General features: G+C 35.3%; 1 protein-coding gene across 10 annotated transcripts in view; it reads right to left on the minus strand.

Annotated features, from left to right (window-relative positions):
• NAALADL2 (N-acetylated alpha-linked acidic dipeptidase like 2) overlaps window positions 1-17997 on the minus strand; it is a 1341335-nt gene that overhangs the window by 536453 nt on the left and 786885 nt on the right. For all 10 annotated transcript variants that reach the window (XM_078432146.1, XM_078432147.1, XM_078432148.1 and 7 more), the window contains one exon: window positions 11093-11212. In XM_078432146.1, the coding sequence (XP_078288272.1) occupies window positions 11093-11212 (120 nt within the window). The remainder of the gene's footprint in view (window positions 1-11092; window positions 11213-17997) is intronic.

The following is a 17997-nucleotide window of genomic DNA, read 5'->3' on the forward strand; positions in this document are numbered from 1 at the left end:
TATCTGTAATAGAAAGGCTTTTTTCAAACTACACATTATTAAAACCACAAAAGCTTTATTTTTAACTATAATATATATTGGGCTATAAAACCTTCCCAACAGCTTTTGCATAAACACGGTAAATATATATTTTCAGTTAAAAAGCAATTTAATGAATATTTATGAGAGTAATAAATTAACTTCTATGTTAATAATTACTTATTAAAATAATATTTTACTGACTGTATATTATTTTCAAAGTTCAAGTGAGAATAATTTAAGCTTGCAAAGCTGGGTTAAGGTTTTATAGCTTATTAAAGGTTAATTTGTTATAAAAACAGGAAGTCTATTGAATTCAAAACCAGCTACAATACATTGTGTAGCTGTAATTTTAATTACATAAATTTTAGGGAGAGGTATTTTTTTTTGCCAAACAAATATTAATTTTTTCAATGATATTTCTCTCCTAGAAGTAATTTAACTCTGTCTCCACATATATTAGAGCAACAGCAAATGAGTAATATCCAAGCTGCTGCCTAGGATTCTTTAGCAATGGGTTCCTCAGCAAGATAATAATTAATTTATTTTTATTAAGAGAAAGAGAGAGAGATGGAGAGAAAGAGGAGAGATAAGAGCCAAATAGACAGTAATTAATAATTAGACTTTTTTAAAAAGTGGCTTTTTAAAAACTTTGTTAAGTTTAGAGCCAAGGATTTATTTACTTTTTAATTCTTTAATTTTGTTAACACCCTATATGAAATTTCAACACAGAAATGAAAAGAACTGTGTCAAAATCTCAAGGTCAACGTCAGCTGCAGGATAGTCTAAATTCAAATATGTAAGAAACTCTTCAACATCATAATAATTCCTAAAATAATCTAAACTCGCTACTGACGTACTGAGCCTTACTTAGAACTAACAAAGCAGGGATTATACGATTTAGTGAATAACGTGGGACTTGAACTCACAACTCTGAGATCAAGACCTGAACTGAGATGAAGAGCCAGATGTTTAACCAACTGAGCCACCCACACACACCAGATCTTAGATGTTTGACCGCACGGAATAGTGACCATTAAGGAAATGGAACACAAATCGAAAATGCAGTACATAGTAAAATATTTTGGTGTGATTAAATAAAATATTAGCTTACTTTCAAATTGTGCTTAGTATGTTCTAGACATTGTGTTGAATATTTACATGCATTATTTCAATTAATTTCAACAATAACCTTATGACTTATGCAATTTCATTAAGTTTTTGGAGCCATACATGATTAAATTCATAATAAATTTAAACTTTGTACATGTTTATGCTACTTCTCTGTAAATATAATTTTAATTTTCAAAATATTATTCTCATTTTATGCAATTCTATCACATCAAAAAAAGTTTGTGCATAAAAATGAACACTGAAGAATGTAAAAATTGAAAGTATGTACTATCCTGTTAGGTCATTGTTTATATTCATCTTTAACAGTCACTTTATATTTATTTTAACATTCATTTCTCCACTTATTTGTATCTGTCTTATTCCACACAAAAACATTAAAGAGGCAAGTTTAAGTTTTGTGTTTGAGATTCAAATTATGCTACATGGTATCTAGATAATTCTTATTGCTAAATAATGCAAAAGCTCAATCTTGAGAGATAATATTTCTCTAATTGATTTATCCAATAAGTATATTATTATCTTCAGTTCAAATCTGCAAGTTTGAGACAGCTGCCATTTTCCCATTACTGAATTCATCTCCCTACTCATTAGAATCTCATTTGGATTTTAAGGGCTTAATAAAAATAAGTAATATTTATTAAGAATTATAATGCATTTTCAAATTTGATGCTCACACAGCTTAAGAGTTGGGATTATTTTTATCACAACTATAAAGATTTTTTAGAAAAGAAAGAAAGAGAAAAACAAACAAAACCTCTAAGACTTCAGAGGTGTTAGATAATATCCTAAAGTCACATAACCATCAAGAAGAGCTATAGGAGGGGCGCCTGGGTGGCTCAGTCGGTTGGGCGTCCGACTTCGGCTCAGGTCATGATCTCACGGTCCGTGAGTTCGAGCCCCGCGTCGGGCTCTGTGCTGACTGCTCAGAGCCTGGAGCCTGTTTCAGATTCTGTGTCTCCCTCTCTCTCTGATCCTCCCCTGTTCATGCTCTGTCTCTCTCTGTTTCAAAAATAAATAAACGTTAAAAAAAAAAAAATTAAAAAAAAAAAAAAAAAAGAAGAAGAGCTATAGGACTTGAGCCTGTTTCCACCACCCTTGCATCCTGTCATACTGTGTTTCCCGATTTAAAACAAGTTACCAGGGCGTCTGGATGGTTCAGTCGGTTGAGCATCTGACTTCTGTTCAGGTCATCAGGTCATGATCTTGCTGTTCCTCATTTCAATCCCCACATCAGCCTGTCTGCTGTCAGCACGGAGCCTGCTTTGGATCCGCTGGCCCTCCTCTGTCTACCTCTCCCTGGCTCACACTCTCTCTCAAAAATAAATAAACATTTAAATTGTAAAAAAAAAAATAAAAATAACAAATAAAATGATTTGCCTATTGAACATGGAGCAAATAGGGCAGATAGGAAAGACAAGGACACCTATCTCTAGCAGGAGAAAAAAAGAGTTGTCAACCATACAGAGGAGGAGAGGGAAAAACTGGAATGTTTAAAAAGTAGCTCAGGATTACCACAAAGTCATGTTATTGCCATAATAGACATCTATATTGGTGAGCCCAAATAATTGCCAAAAGTTAAAATATATCTAAAGCTTACTCTTGCAGATTTTAGAGTAATACGTTATATATAAAGTATTTCTGAAACATGCATAACTTTAGGGAATGAACTAGAAGAAATCAGTTGTTTTTTTCCTTGATTTTTCCCTCGCTCCCTCCTTGTCCATGACTTCTGTTTTTCCCATTCCTTATTTCTTGCTTTTCTTGATTTATGCCATAACCTTTAGTTAAAAGAAACAACATGCTTTCTACCTTGTGGTGCCAAACATACGTGAATACATGGGTATTATTTCTGTTAACCATATAACAAGATATACGCAAAAATCTAATACATGATGTCACTTGTTATGATTTTTTAATATTCAAATGATCAGTAAATTTAATTAAACTATATTATCACATAGGTAAAATACAGACATGATTTCTAAATTTTGGGATTCATTCACTATAGACTTTGAAGATTTGTAGATATACCTTCATTTAGTTATTTTTTTTAATGTTTATTTATTTTGAGAGTGAGAGTGAGAAAGCATGAGGTGAGGAGGGGCAGAGAGCCAGGAGACAGAGAATCCTAAGCAGGCTCCCTGCTCTCAGTGCAGAGGCCTACTGCAACTGCTGGGCTCCATCTCAGGAACCATAAGATCATGACCTGAGCCAAAATCAAGAGTCAGGACATTTAACCGACCGAGCCACCCAGGTGTCCACACTCATTTGGTTTTAAGCCACTAAAAATACTTTAATATTAGGAATTAGAATATTAGGATCTGAAGCATTCGATTAATTGTTCTTTTATTTATTTTTTTTATTTTCTTAATGTTATTTATTTTTGAGAGAGACAGAGAGAGACTGAGCACGAGCAGGGGAGGCGAAGTGAGAGGGGGAGACAGAATCCAAAGTAGAATCCAGGCTCTGAGCTGTCAGCACAGAGCCCGACATGGGGCTCAAACTCGAGAACCATGAGATCATGACCTGAGCCAAAGTCAGATGCTTAACTGACTGAGCCTCCCAAGCAGCCCAGTTATTCTGGTTTTAAACTCGATTTCTTAAAGTCTGATTGCTAAATGGCAGAATAATGACACACTCCGAAGTTTTTTCATTATAACTTATGATTGAAGTTGTATTCCAACAAAAACTACTTAACTTTTGTAGATACGGTAATATTTAGTCTAAGTTATTTAGAAAAATAACTAAAATCAATCAGTGGAAAATGGAAAGCGTTCTGCTTAAAAAACAAAAACAAAAACAAAAAACCCCAGTAGATCTAGCTTTTAAATGCATTAAACCATTGTTTTCTGATTTTGTGTTCTAGTCCTGACCATGTTTTCTGTGCTCAACAGAGCAGCTCTGGGGTCTTATAATCACAAAATATGCAGCACTGTTCTTTTGTAATTACTTCTGAGAACTGGGTTGAAGTGCCTCATTAAATCAGTCAGTGAGCAAGTATACCCTTTGTAAGTATCAAGATAGTGTTTGCTTTTATTTTCTTAAAATATTTTCAAAAATTATCTTAAGAAAAAAGCAGGTTTGCTTCCATATACAAAACTACACCTGAAAACACCATGCAACAATGCTGATTTAAATATTTTTTCATCTGAAATATTCATATAGTGCCACATAAATAGATCTGCTAGGATCATTAATACCAGAAAAAATTATAATGCATTAAAATCCAATGAAGGAGGGTTTTTTTGGGGCACCTGGGTGGCTCAGTCAGTTAAGTGTCCAACTTCAGCTCAGGTCATGACCTCCCAGTTTGTGAGTTCGAGCCCCGCGTCGGGCTCTGTGCTGACAACTCAGAGCTTGGAGCCTGTTTCAGATTCTGTGTTTCCCTCTCTGTCTCTGCCCCTCCCCTGCTCATGCTGTCTCTTTCTCTTTCAAAAATAAATACACATTTAAAAAAATTAAAAATAAAAGGGGGTTTTCTCTTTTTTCCTATTTTTCCAGCCTTATTGCCACACCACACATAAGATTGTACCGATGTGGACCACACGCACACAAGATATACCATGAATATTTTATCTCTGGAAACTATTGAATCCTTTTACATTGTTATATTATTGTACTAGGCAACACATATTTTTGATGCTATTAATTAAATGCATATTTTAATTTTAGGAAATAAGAAATTAAATTTTAGTTTTGCCAACTTAAACTTCTACCACTTGAAGTAAATGCTGTTAATTATTAACTAGAAGAAAAAGAATTCTTTTTAAATGTAGTTATCATAGGGATTGAATTAATGTCATCAGAAAAAAAAAGGATACTGGAATAAATGGAACAAAGTATAGTTCAGCAAATCTGAAAAGCATTCGTATACTTCATGTGAAGTTATTTTCAACTATAGTGTTTCTCAGCATTTACTTTACCTAAACTAGAAGATTTCTTATTGATCATCCAATTGTCCATTTGTTGAATATTGATTGGTAAATCACTAATATCTATAGATTTTTCTAAATCTCCAACTCAACAATTTAAATTTGATTATTTTGTAGGTTAAGTAAACAGTATGAAGCTTACTTTTCTTTAAATAATGCTCCTCATTCCTAATCTGTGGGAAACATTCTACTCAAAAGTATAAACACCTGACAGTTGTTTCCTACCTCTCATTTCCCTCCAGGCTCTTCTGTGGGGTCTACCTGTCTGTGTAAGGATGCCTTAGGAACTTAAGTGGTAGTTGGTCAAGTTTCACACTTGGCCAAACAATGTGCAATTCATATTAAAATATAAATCTTATCGGATGAATAGAAAGGAAAATGATTCATTTGTAGGAAATTACAAAATCATTTGGATTCCTGAATCGTTAAAACTCTGATCATAAGGATAAAAATGTAAACAAGGAAAATTTAAAAACAGATATCTTTTTTAAGAGACTTTTTTTAAAGTTTATTTATGTATTTATTTATTTATTTATTTAAGTTTATATATTTTGAGAGAGAGAGAGCACACATACACGCACCCGCACACACATGCACATGTGTGTGCAAGCTAGGGAGAGGCAGAGAGGGATGGACAGAATCCCAAGCAAGCTCAGCACTGCAAGCACAGAGCCCAACATGGAACTCGATCTAACAGAGATCATGACCTAAGCTGAAACCAAGAATCATATGTTTAACCCACTGAGCCGCCCAGGCACTCCTAGCGTTTATTTATTTTTGAGATAGAAAGAGAAAGAGAGAGAGCAGGGGGAAGGGGGCAGGGAGAGAGGGAGAGAGGGAATCCCAAACAGGCTCCACGGCTCAGTGTGTAGCCCAACACGGGGCTCCATCTCACAATCATGAGATCATGACCTGAGCCTAAACCAAGAGTCAGTTGCTTAGCAGCCTGAGCAACCTACGAGCCCCTAAAAACAGATATTATACTGTGTAACAGTGAGTACTAGATATGTGGTGTATGCTACTCCATTTATAAAAAACTGCAATGGCATTTGTGGAGTTTTATGTGTAATTTCACCATGCAAAAAAGGCATAAGTATATGTATTTATCTGTAATTTCACTGCATACATATTTGACTCCTATAAGATGGGAGGCTGATACCTGGTGTAGACCTAGACAATGGCCCAGCCTCCATGTTCCAGCAGGATTTATACAATTTCTAGTTGTCATGCAGTATACAGTAATTTATTATTGCTTTTGTGAAAATGGCTCTAAAAAGAAAGCCAAATGCTTTTATTGCATTTATAAAATAAATTTCATACTAGAGTGCTATTCAGCAATTTGGGAATATGTGAGGGTCTTCAGATGGGCTTTACTATGTTTCAGATTGTCACTGAGAGAAATCTAAGTGAATCCATTATGACATATAAAATAATATTCTGTCTTAAAGCTTAAAGAAGTAAAGCACTTTCCTATAAAATAAACTGCTAAAATACAAAACTAAAGTAAACCTAATGCCTTTTCTCTAAGGTTTAAGCTTAAGGGAACTAGCACAAGCTAGACCTGGAGAATTGGGTTCGCTCTTCCCTGCAGTAATAAAATATGGATGTCAAGGCATATATCTAAAAGCTATTTGCATTTCATACTTTCTGCTACACCGTGTAGGGATTTTCTCATCAAACCCTTCATGGAGGCTAAATCAACACATACATAGTATTTATGATAAAACTAATAAGATCTCCTTGGCCACTGATTCTTTTTCTACTCATTTTTTAGGAGATAACATCACAATTAAGTTCCCTTTTTGCTCTATCTCAGATGCAGAGAATCCCTCCCATATTTATTATTGAACTTGATTTAGTAACTACTACACAAGTAAGAACAGATTAAATTTTCTCTTCACTCATTCCGCTGCATGTACCCAGTCCAGATGCTTATTTGGAATCATGATTAGCAGTAGTGATGCACAAAACAGTCAAGTGGTTCTCTGCCTTTTTCAACCCAGCTGTATTACTGTATTAACACACTTTCCACTTTCAGTCCCAGAATATATTTGATGGACCAGTTAAGCAAGCTCAGCTGTTACCATGCTGCACAACTTTATCTAATCAATGCTTACTTTTGCTTTACTAGGTGACTGTATATTAATGTACTATCAATGATTCCCTCAGATATCTGGGATAATCCACAGAAAACAGAGATGGCTAGAGTGGAATTTAAAAGGTTAAAGAAAGAATACCCTGTCTTCTGCCTAGAAGATAATGCTAAGTTTGTGGTAAGGCTCTGTCTGGAGGGGGATTCTGCATAGATCTCTTGTTAAATCTACTCATGGGCCTATAAGGAAAATGATCAGGGGAAATATACCAGGCTCTTAATAATTGTGTCCCATTCTAGCTAAACCACTAATTCACTACTTTGTAGATATGGCCAATGGTTTCATAATGTAAATATTCTCTGGAGAAGTCAAATACAAAGAAACCTTGCTCTGTGTTAACTCATAATCTACTGGTGAGGATTTTGAATATTTGCCCTATAAATACTTAGGAAAGTTTGTGAATGCTTTATCTAACTTGAATTTTTAAAGGCTTTTTTTGCTTGTTTTGCTTATACAATATATACACAATCACTATAGAACATTTAGAAATTCAGGAAAATATGAAAAAGTAGAAATCATTCATAATTTCACCAATTCAATTCATATAATTGGCCCCTACCACACACAGCATTTTAGTCATATAGATCACTGGTATATTGAACAAGCAGGATTTATATACCAGAGGCAATGCTACTCTGTTTCCTATTGCCCACTCAAAACATACCTAGAGAAGATCCCCAGACTGCTAGATGAAGACTTCTTCTGATAATTGGTAATTTAAAAAGTCTTATAATCAGTCTGAGTCACTTGTCTTAAATAATTAGAATACATAGTCTCACATCATGATCAAAACTCCACCCTTGATTTAAAATTTCATCTTCTTGGGGCGCCTGGGTGGCGCAGTCGGTTAAGCGTCCGACTTCAGCCAGGTCACGATCTCGCGGTCCGTGAGTTCGAGCCCCGCGTCAGGCTCTGGGCTGATGGCTCGGAGCCTGGAGCCTGTTTCCGATTCTGTGTCTCCCTCTCTCTCTGCCCCTCCCCCGTTCATGCTCTGTCTCTCTCTGTCCCAAAAATAAATAAAAAATGTTGAAAAAAAAATAAAATAAAATAAAATTTCATCTTCTTGCCCTCTGCCAGCTCAGGTCTGTTGTTGAGGAAGGAGTTACTCTGTATTCTTTCTTTCCTCATGCACTAATGATACTTATCCATAAATTGAAGGTAATAAGAGTCCCTGCTTCAATAATATGATTATTATGAAGATTAATGTGATAGTACACTTAAAAAGCTTAGAAAAATATCTAGCCCATATTACTAACAATGGGAAAATATAAAGAAGTAGAAATCATCCATAATTCCATTAACCCAATTTATATAATTGGCCCCTAGAGACTGGAGTAAATAACACTGGATAGCTGTGAGCCTTTTTGGGTCAAAGGAAGGTACATCAGAACACGGGGGGGCTGGGGGGGTGTGGGCAGGCAAAACATTTCTTGGCCAGGAGAAAATAATCCACTCCTGCTAGTCTAGCCCAGACCAGAGAACTTCAGATTTGACCAGGCTAAAGTCAAGTAGTTTGACAAAAATATTTAATTCCTTATACTCTTCTATTTCATTAGAAAATATACCAGTTTAGATTAGTTTTGCTCTTTGGGTAGTTTTTAGGTCAATATGAATTTGTGTTACCTCTCTACTGCTCTATTCTACGTTTTCAAGAGTTGCTATAAACATCAGCACGTTCTCCAGACCAGATGGACTACACAGGCAGCTACTTTGATTTATTTTTTAAAGAGCCAATAATAGACACCGTTTCTAGGTCCCAGGCAAATATATGCATGTATATATAACTATATCTATCTATAGATAGAGATAGATATTGATATTGCATAAATATATAAAGACATATATTTTTCTGCTCCAAGGTCTGGAGACACAGGCCAATCCCAACACAGACACTCCTTTCCTGCTCATTTATTAGATGCTGAGCGTCAAACTCATCTCTTACTCACAGGTTTCTCAGGTGAGTCAGCCACCAGTCTACCATGTTCCCCATATTGCAGAGGACACACATTAAGCCCTCCACATGGTTCCATTGAAGATTTCATCACTAGGCTTGCAATGGAACTTAAATTTCTCCAAAATTTCTATTCATAAAATCTTCTTTCCCCACCATCCTCCAAACCTTTTATACCACAGATGTAAGAGGTTCAACAATAGACTGACATGGTTTTAATGTTTTCCTTTGACACACTGGTGTTGGGTAGGTCACATTGAAACACCCACTCATATATATATTATCATTTGATTAGCTAGTTAGCTATATCTATCTACCAAAGTACTCTAACAACACACATACACTTACTTACACATTAAAGACTCATAATGTGACATGAAACTGCTTGGATGTAAATCCCTATTGTTTCATCTAACTAGCTGTTTGTCTTTGAGCCAGTTGCTTATTCTTTTCCTACCTCAGTTACCTCTCCTGTAAATTGAAGATAATAACGGTCCCTACCTCAACAACATGATTATTGTGAAGACTAAAAAACAACAACAACAACACTTAGAAAAGTATTTATCTCATATTACTAACATGCTATCTTTAGATGTAACAATAATATAATTATTATTATAATTATTATAAATGTCCTCTCTATAACTTGTTTGACTTAAGAGGATGCTCACTTGCTGTTCAATATTCTTCTTTACCTTGTAATTATACAGTATTCAGCTATACAAATGTAGCATCATTTTCAATACTAAGCTGGACATATATAACATTTCTAAAATCTGTCACATCATTGATGATCTTTATTGTCTGTTTTTTCCCCTTTATAATATATTGATTAAACCAGAATCATTGGATCAAAATATGATTAAGTCACTTAATACATATTGACAAATTACATTGCTAAAAAACTAATATCACATTGATACACACACACACACACACACACACACATATATATATATATATACATATATCAAACAATGTATTTTCAAGACTACTTTAAAATCTGGCCAATTATCTACTATCAGGCATTGATTTAAGTATAAGAGCATCCATAGAAGATAATGACAAAGAAGCATACCTGTTCTCTTGTTTCCTTACAGAGTATACAAACAGATTTCTGGAAACTTTTTTTGGCTCTAGGAAGCAAAAATCTTTAAGGGTTTTATAAAGAGAAACCCAATATATCTTCAGAACCAGAGAGTGCCGGTGCCACAACTACACTGACCATTCTTTTTAAATAGAAAAGGGAAATGAAGTAAGAATGAGCAGTAGTGGCTGTCTATCGTGGTGGTTCATTATGAGATACTTAGAGCTGCTTTAATTATGTAAATGCATCTATTGGATAAGTGTTAATAAACTTCTATTTAAATAAAATAAATCAAAATTCTATTTCTCCTTAGCATATTATATTTTAATTAAATTCTTGAGTACGGTCAGTAACTGTGAAGTTATACAGTTGACAAAATCAATCTTTAAGGAGTATAAATCTTCTGGATACTTGTCTAACACAAAGCACATAGTAATTAGTCAGTTTTGATAATAGTTTCACATATGTCCTAGGAAGAGGACACTCTGGCTCTCAATTTTAGCATTCTACTATATCAGTATTATTGTGAAGAGTATGCCAATTTTATCAAGGTCCCACAAACTCATCAATACCTGGCTTAAAGTATCTTCTGTCTCAAGTAATTAATAATGACATCAACTATTTTTCTTAAAGATTTTAATTTAAAATATTCTATTTTGGAAAGTCATCTTCATGTGATACTCTCTGACTCTGTGTGCTTCTCCTTCTCCCTCTTTCTCTGTCTCTGCCTCTGTCTCTCTCTCCACTCACAGAGGCATGTAACTTCAACAAAACAAAATAAAATGTTCACCCCACCAGCAACAGCCATTGGACCAACCTTATAAAGTAATGGCAATTTTCCTAATTTCAGGAGTGCAATCTTATTCGTTGTATTTTTCATTTTTTGTATCCTTTTTAAGTCATTTGCATTTCCATAACTCACATCAATGACTTCAGCCTGAAAGAGAAGAAAAGACAAAAAAAGTCTTGTAGGAAGAATTCTAGCAAACTGTCCATTTAGTGTGACAAAATCATTCACAATAATTTGAAATAGTCAAAGGAGAACTATTTGCACTCTTACCTTGACCTAATCACCACAAACATGATCTTTCTATTTTTCTGTCAGGGTACAATTCTTCTGGTAACTTGAGAAAAAGTTTTAGAGTCATTTGAACCTTGCCCTCTCCCTTCTAGATAAGTTACAAACCCAATTCATCCCCTAGTGGATGACCAAGTTTGGTATATTGTATATTTATGTTTCTGAAATTTGAATCATTTTACAAAATACTACAAGATTAATTTCTTTAAATCTCAACAACAATTACACCATTCTTCGACTTGAGAACAATGTAAAGGCTTTCAATTCTTTTCCAAACTAAACAAAGCCCATCACGTACAGCTGTTCAGGTGGTGCACATATTCAGTTGTGAATGACAACTCCTTGGGTTATGCAAGATACAACCTGTACAACCAACCATATGTGCCAGTCTGGCATTCAAAGATTTCAGAACATGATCCCAAACTACAATTTCAGTCATATTTCCCACTCCCATCCATATAGTGGTCTTATATTCTATATCAATATTTCTTATTTTTAAGAATCCCCTTTAATTACTGCTAAAATTTTATACCTTTCTAAGATTCTAATGGAATTCTCTAACATAGCTGCCCCTTTCCTTCTCCTTGAAAAGTACCACACCAAGGGTTCTATCAAACACATATTCTTATGAGCCAAGATGATTCCTTTCCGGTTTGGTTTCAATAATTTTTATTATTAAAATAGTAGTTGTTATGCTTTCCAGTGATAAAATTATATGAAACGTGCTGTTTCAAACTACAGCATATATACACTGAGGCATTAAGGAGCTAACATTAGGCATTAAGGTGGCAAACAATGAGAACAGAGTTGGGAGAATCCAGACCTCTAAATTCCCACTCTTCTCAACTGGAGCTAATTACTGTTACCAGTTGTATGCAAAGGGCCTCCATAGAACACTCGTGTGAAGAAACAATTCTGTGTTTAGAAGAACATGTGAATACCACCAAGATACCAGCATATCTGTTAGAGGAAACATTTCCAGCATGAAATATTCCCTTGGCCCCTTCATTTGCATCTGTCAAAGCTTTACTGACACATTACAGCCCATTTCAAATGTTACCTACCTGATGAACTGTATTTCCCTGTTGCCTAAGTAAATGTGCCTTCTCTACTTTGAACCTGACTCTCTTGAGGACATCACTGGACTACATATATATATATGTAGATAGATAGGTATATGTAGATAGATATATGTAGATAGATAGATAGATAGATAGATAAGATACTGTTTTTCCTCAGCGAAGGGCCCATCATGCACGTTTCTCAGCCCTCATCCAGGTGTCCACCATACACTGTTAACTGTCTTAAACTGAAACGATTACAGTTCATACAATATCTCTAAAAAGTAAAGCTGTATTTTCAAATGGATTTCCTAAGAAAATACAGTTGTTAACACTTCTGTCAGAATGGCTTTGGGTTATAATTTTATTTCTATACAATGTGATTAAATCAGTGCCTTATTAATAGAATTTTTGAGTTTGCTTATACCATTATAATATAAATAACTGTTGACTTATTATTTTAAAAGCCTGATTAAATAAATGATCACATAATATTAATAATCACATTGGAAAAATGAGAGAATTCATATTATTCATTTCAAAATTTCAAGCTACCTACTAATTATCTGTGATTCACTGATACCATATTAAAATAGGGATATCCCTCTCTTGGTTATATTAATGAACATATTTTTCATATCTAGTAGAGACTGGAGGAAAAGCACGCTGGTCTGGGAGGGTGTAGGCTAGACTTTGAACTTTTTGTTTGTATACATACCAGAAAGGTGTGACAGTTACAAAAATACCACTTCTGTAAAAGACATTTTATATCATTGGAAAATAGTGAAAGCTTGCCTCAATAATGGCAATTTTAATTAAAGAGCTCTTTCATTATCTTTCTTTAAATAGCATATCAATAGAGTCAAGCATTTTAACATTAAGAGGCTTTTGTTTCTTTTTTTCACAAAAATAGTCCTCCACACAGCATCATTATATCAATTTATTTTGGCTTATGCACTTTGAGCCAATTTATTTTGACTTATGCATTAAAAATCAACAATTACAGAAATCAGTGTTCTCATGGTTTAACAGGTAATAATAAAAATGTATCTATTGCCTTCAAAGGATGCCTCTGAATCAGGTCCTTTCTAAAAGTCTTTCCTATTTACCTTTAAGCAAACTGAAAAATCACAGTTGCAAGAAAGCAACTGAATTTTCTGAGACACAAATCAATATACAATGATATGACAAAATGTCAAGCCACTTCTTTCCATACATTCTTGTTGCCACAATGAACCTTTTCTTATTGTATGTATTCTGTCACACTAGAAAATCATCCACTCAACCGGTTGGGGTACAGTGTTTAATTTATGTCCAAATACCAAGAATTTAGTTACATCTGACTAATCCCTTTGGAAAATATCAAATGAGCAAGAATCTATGCACTTGTTGAACTATTCATTCGTGTGCACCAATTTTTCCACTGAGGACTTCCCTGACATATAGGAGGGGGTAATGGAGAGGTTACAGAGTAAAACAAAACTAGTTCCATTTTGTTTTAAAATTTTTTAACTAGGGAGAGATATACAAAAGTCTACACATTAATTTTTATTTAAATTCTATACATTAATTTTTGACTAAGAACAAAGAACTTAAAACAGCAACAACAACTGGGGAAACTGGGCGGCTCAGTCGGTTAAGCGTCCGACTTCAGCTGGGGTCATGATCTCACAGTTCGTGAGCCTGAGCCCCGCGTCGGGCTCTATGCTGACAGCTTGGAGCCTGGAGCCTGCTTTGGATTCTGTGTCTCCCTCTCTCTCTAGCCCCTCCCCCACTCACGCTCTGTCTCTCTCTCTCTCTCTCTCTCAAAAATAAATAAACATTAAAAAAAAAAGCAGCAACAACTAAAACAAAAAACCAAAAACAAATATTTTATACTTTATTAAAATATTATAGTATTGAAATGACAGCAGGGGGGATGGGCCATATAGAAGCAGCTAAGAGAATAAGTGGCACAGTTTAAAAATAAATACTAAGGGGCGCCTGGGTGGCGCAGTCGGTTAAGCGTCCGACTTCAGCCAGGTCACGATCTCGCGGTCCGTGAGTTCGAGCCCCGCGTCAGGCTCTGGGCTGATGGCTCGGAGCCTGGAGCCTGTTTCCGATTCTGTGTCTCCCTCTCTCTCTGCCCCTCCCCCGTTCATGCTCTGTTTCTCCCTGTCCCAAAAATAAATAAAAAACGTTGGGAAAAAATTTAAAAAAAAAAAAAAAAAAAAAAAAAAAAACTAATATTAAAATATGATTATATTTTGTAGTAAAATATGTGATTAGAAGGAATCATAGCAGATAATTAGCAATAACAAAAATCAAAGCATTAAAAATTGATATTCTGTTACATCGGTGTTTTTACGGCTCTACGCAAAACAAAAAAAAAATAAAAATGGAGAAAATATCCTGAGCAGAAGCAACAGAAGGGAATAACTAAGAGCAATGAATAGAACTGTCATGTCCTATAGTCAGCTAAATAAAATAAACAGAACAATCATGGAAAGTAACTAGGTCAGAGAAAAATACCTGGGACCATCCACCTATAGGTGGCCTGTGCTCCACACTAGGGAACAATCCAGTGCCATGTTTCTCTTCTAACTTGAGGTAGCAAAAATTATTCACGCTTATGACATGATGTATGCTTTGAAACTTTTCAGACTTGACATTTTCAACCAAATCAATCACTCTGTATCCTCTCAGCTCTTTTCTAATTGATTCTGAATGTACAGAATATTTGAAAAGCATTGCTGCTTTGACTAAAACAGTAATTTTCTACTCAGAGTCAGAAATGGTAAACCCGAGCAGTTCTCATACTGACAAGGTACAGTATCATCACAAGTATTATTCACCTAAATACAAGTTTTACTTCAGAAATTTACTGCCATCTTATATAATCTAGCTTTGAATCCTCTTCAAATTAGTGCTTATGTCTATTACAAACTTGTAAAATCAAAATGTGCCTCCATGTTTACCTCTGTCTTTTCCAAAAAGGGTTATTATGTTAATATTTATGAAGACTTCAGATTTCAGATATTCCTAGAATTTTATTAGTACTTCCTTTTCAAGTTCACTCAATGGCTTTCCATCATGCACATCTTTATGAAAACCACACTGTACTGAAGCATGAAAGGCAATACTGCTTCCTCCCGATCCTGTGGCTGACATCACTAATCAGACATCACCTTCTCAAATTCCTCAAGATGGTCTTCTAGCTGATCAAGACCAATTAGGGGTTGGCCTAAGTAGGAACCTATATAAAGTATTTAATATTTTAATGTTAAACAATGATTAATATTAAATAACTTTTTAAATAATACTTAGTTATTTAAAATCTTTAATAACTAGAACACAAGTACTAGTCAGTTAAAATGAGCTCCTAGCCAATCAGAAGGGATACCAGCTAGTGTGCTAAACTGGTACACCCCAAATGAATCCAGCACTAAGACTAAGAGATACACACAGTTTTGTGGTCTTTGGTGTAAAAGATTCATTTTTATACTTTTTTTGCATGTAATATATAAATTTGCTGGAAAAAAATATCTGCTACAATGATATACTGAATGTAAGACTTATTGACATGATGACCACATTTTTATGGCAGAAATAACAAAGATAAACCAGAGCAGTTAATTGTCTTGACACACAGTAATTATTTTAAAAATTTGCAAAATGTTTTATAATCTAATATATGCACACCCACCTAAAAGATGAAAAAAATTAAGTTAAAACTATTGTAATACAGAAATTTAACCAGAGTTAGGCACAGTTCTGTTAGGATTTTCTTATAGGGGTAGAGATCAGATTAGGATGGGATTTCAGGAAATTTATCCATGAAGGAAGCTGGTGGACCAGTGTCAGTTGCTTCAGAAAGTGGATGGAAGGTCAGTTGATACTTTGCAGCAATTACCCCAGAAGGGTTTACATCTGACATAATTTGAGGAAATTTCTTGAAAAGAATTTACCTCTGGATCTTCCATCAGCTCTATGTGAAAGGTGAACTTCATCTGACTAAGGAACTTCCTCTTTCAAACAAATCAGAAGGAAGTTCTCTGCCCCTTAAAATATTGTTATTGACTTTTGAGTGATCTCTGTGGCTCTGGATGGAATGTGTAAGGGGTTTGAAGTGGAATTTGAGTGCACTGTTTACCCAATGGCATATGTTCCTTGCCCAAATATTGTGGCCATGCTATAATTGGCAAAACTGTTTCTTGCTGAGTACTGAGTGCAGGGAAGTTGTATGCTCATAAAAGGGATCTCAGCAGGGGTGGGAAAGGAGGGTGGTGGGGTGGGTATGGGGGTGAAGATCCCTGATGTGTAGCATTTAAACATTTTCTGTGGTTTAAATATTAGACCAGAATTAGGAGAAATGCACAGAATTGACTTCCACTATCAGGAACAAGCTGACATGAACCATTCTGGCACACCACTGGGGCACTTGTACTTGGCCTTTTAAGTGTAGAACAATATGTTACTCAGGGCTTTCCTAGGTGGTTGAAAACAGAAATGGGTATGCATTAGAGGTATAGGTTGCAGCTTGTGCCCAGGTCTTGGCAACGTAGAGCTAAGAAGCAGAGGAAGGTAAGAGGTGCATAATAGTAAGAGAGAGATGACGGTAAGAGGACTTCACAGGAAATCCCAGCTAACAGAAAGTTAGAAATTGGGGGCGCCTGGGTGGCTCAGTCTGTTAAGCGTCCAACTTCAGCTCAGGTCACGATATCATGGTTTGTGGGTTTGTGCCCACATTAGGCTCGGTGCTGACAGCTTAGAGCCTGGAGTCTGCTTTAGATTCTGTGCCTCCCTCTCTCTGTCTCTGCCCCTTGCACCTCTCTCTCAAAAATAAATAAACATTAAAAAAAAGTTGGAATTGAACATAAGGCCTTTGAGACAGAGAGGGAGAAAGCAAGGGAGGGTTGGGAGAAAGATTGATGTGGACAGGACTGTTATGACAAGATACGGGGAAAACGAAAATCAGTATTTAACTATTTATGCCCTCAGTGCTAGACACTTTACTACAGAGCTCGTATAAATGGTGTTCAGTCTATCTTCAGAACACTCATATTTGGGAGTGTTTCTGCCCATTTTATAGATGAGAAAACTGGAGTGTAAAATATTTAAATGTTTTGCTAGTGCTCATAGCCTCATAGCAGTATTGAGCCATGCAGTTTGTAACTACTTACCTGACAGTTTCTCCTATTAGACTGCCAGCTGCATGTGGACAGTGTCTAGAGCCTTCTTATTTATCACTTTTGTCCCCTGTGACTGGCACCTAAGAGGTATGCAGTATGTATTTGCTGAATGTTGAATGTTGCCTGTTATATTACTCAAACCCAGATGGCTAAACGCTCTATTAGTCACCTAATCTTTCACTATCAAATTAAAATATAAGGAAAAACAAATTAATAATCATAGGGCACTTTATTTAATAAATGATACTTAACTTATTAAGGTAAGGATATTGAAGGAGTTGCAAATTCATTCAAGAGAATTCTTCCTGGAGGCCATGAAAGTAATTGGACAGAATTCTGCTGCTTTTAAAATCAATTAGTTTAGGGGCACCTGGGTCCCTCAGTCAGTTAAGCGTCAAACTTAGACTCAGGT

The sequence above is a fragment of the Panthera onca genome, chromosome C2, assembly GCF_046562875.1.
Source record: "Panthera onca isolate mPanOnc1 chromosome C2, mPanOnc1 haplotype 2, whole genome shotgun sequence".
In the NCBI taxonomy this organism is placed as follows: domain Eukaryota; kingdom Metazoa; phylum Chordata; class Mammalia; order Carnivora; family Felidae; genus Panthera; species Panthera onca.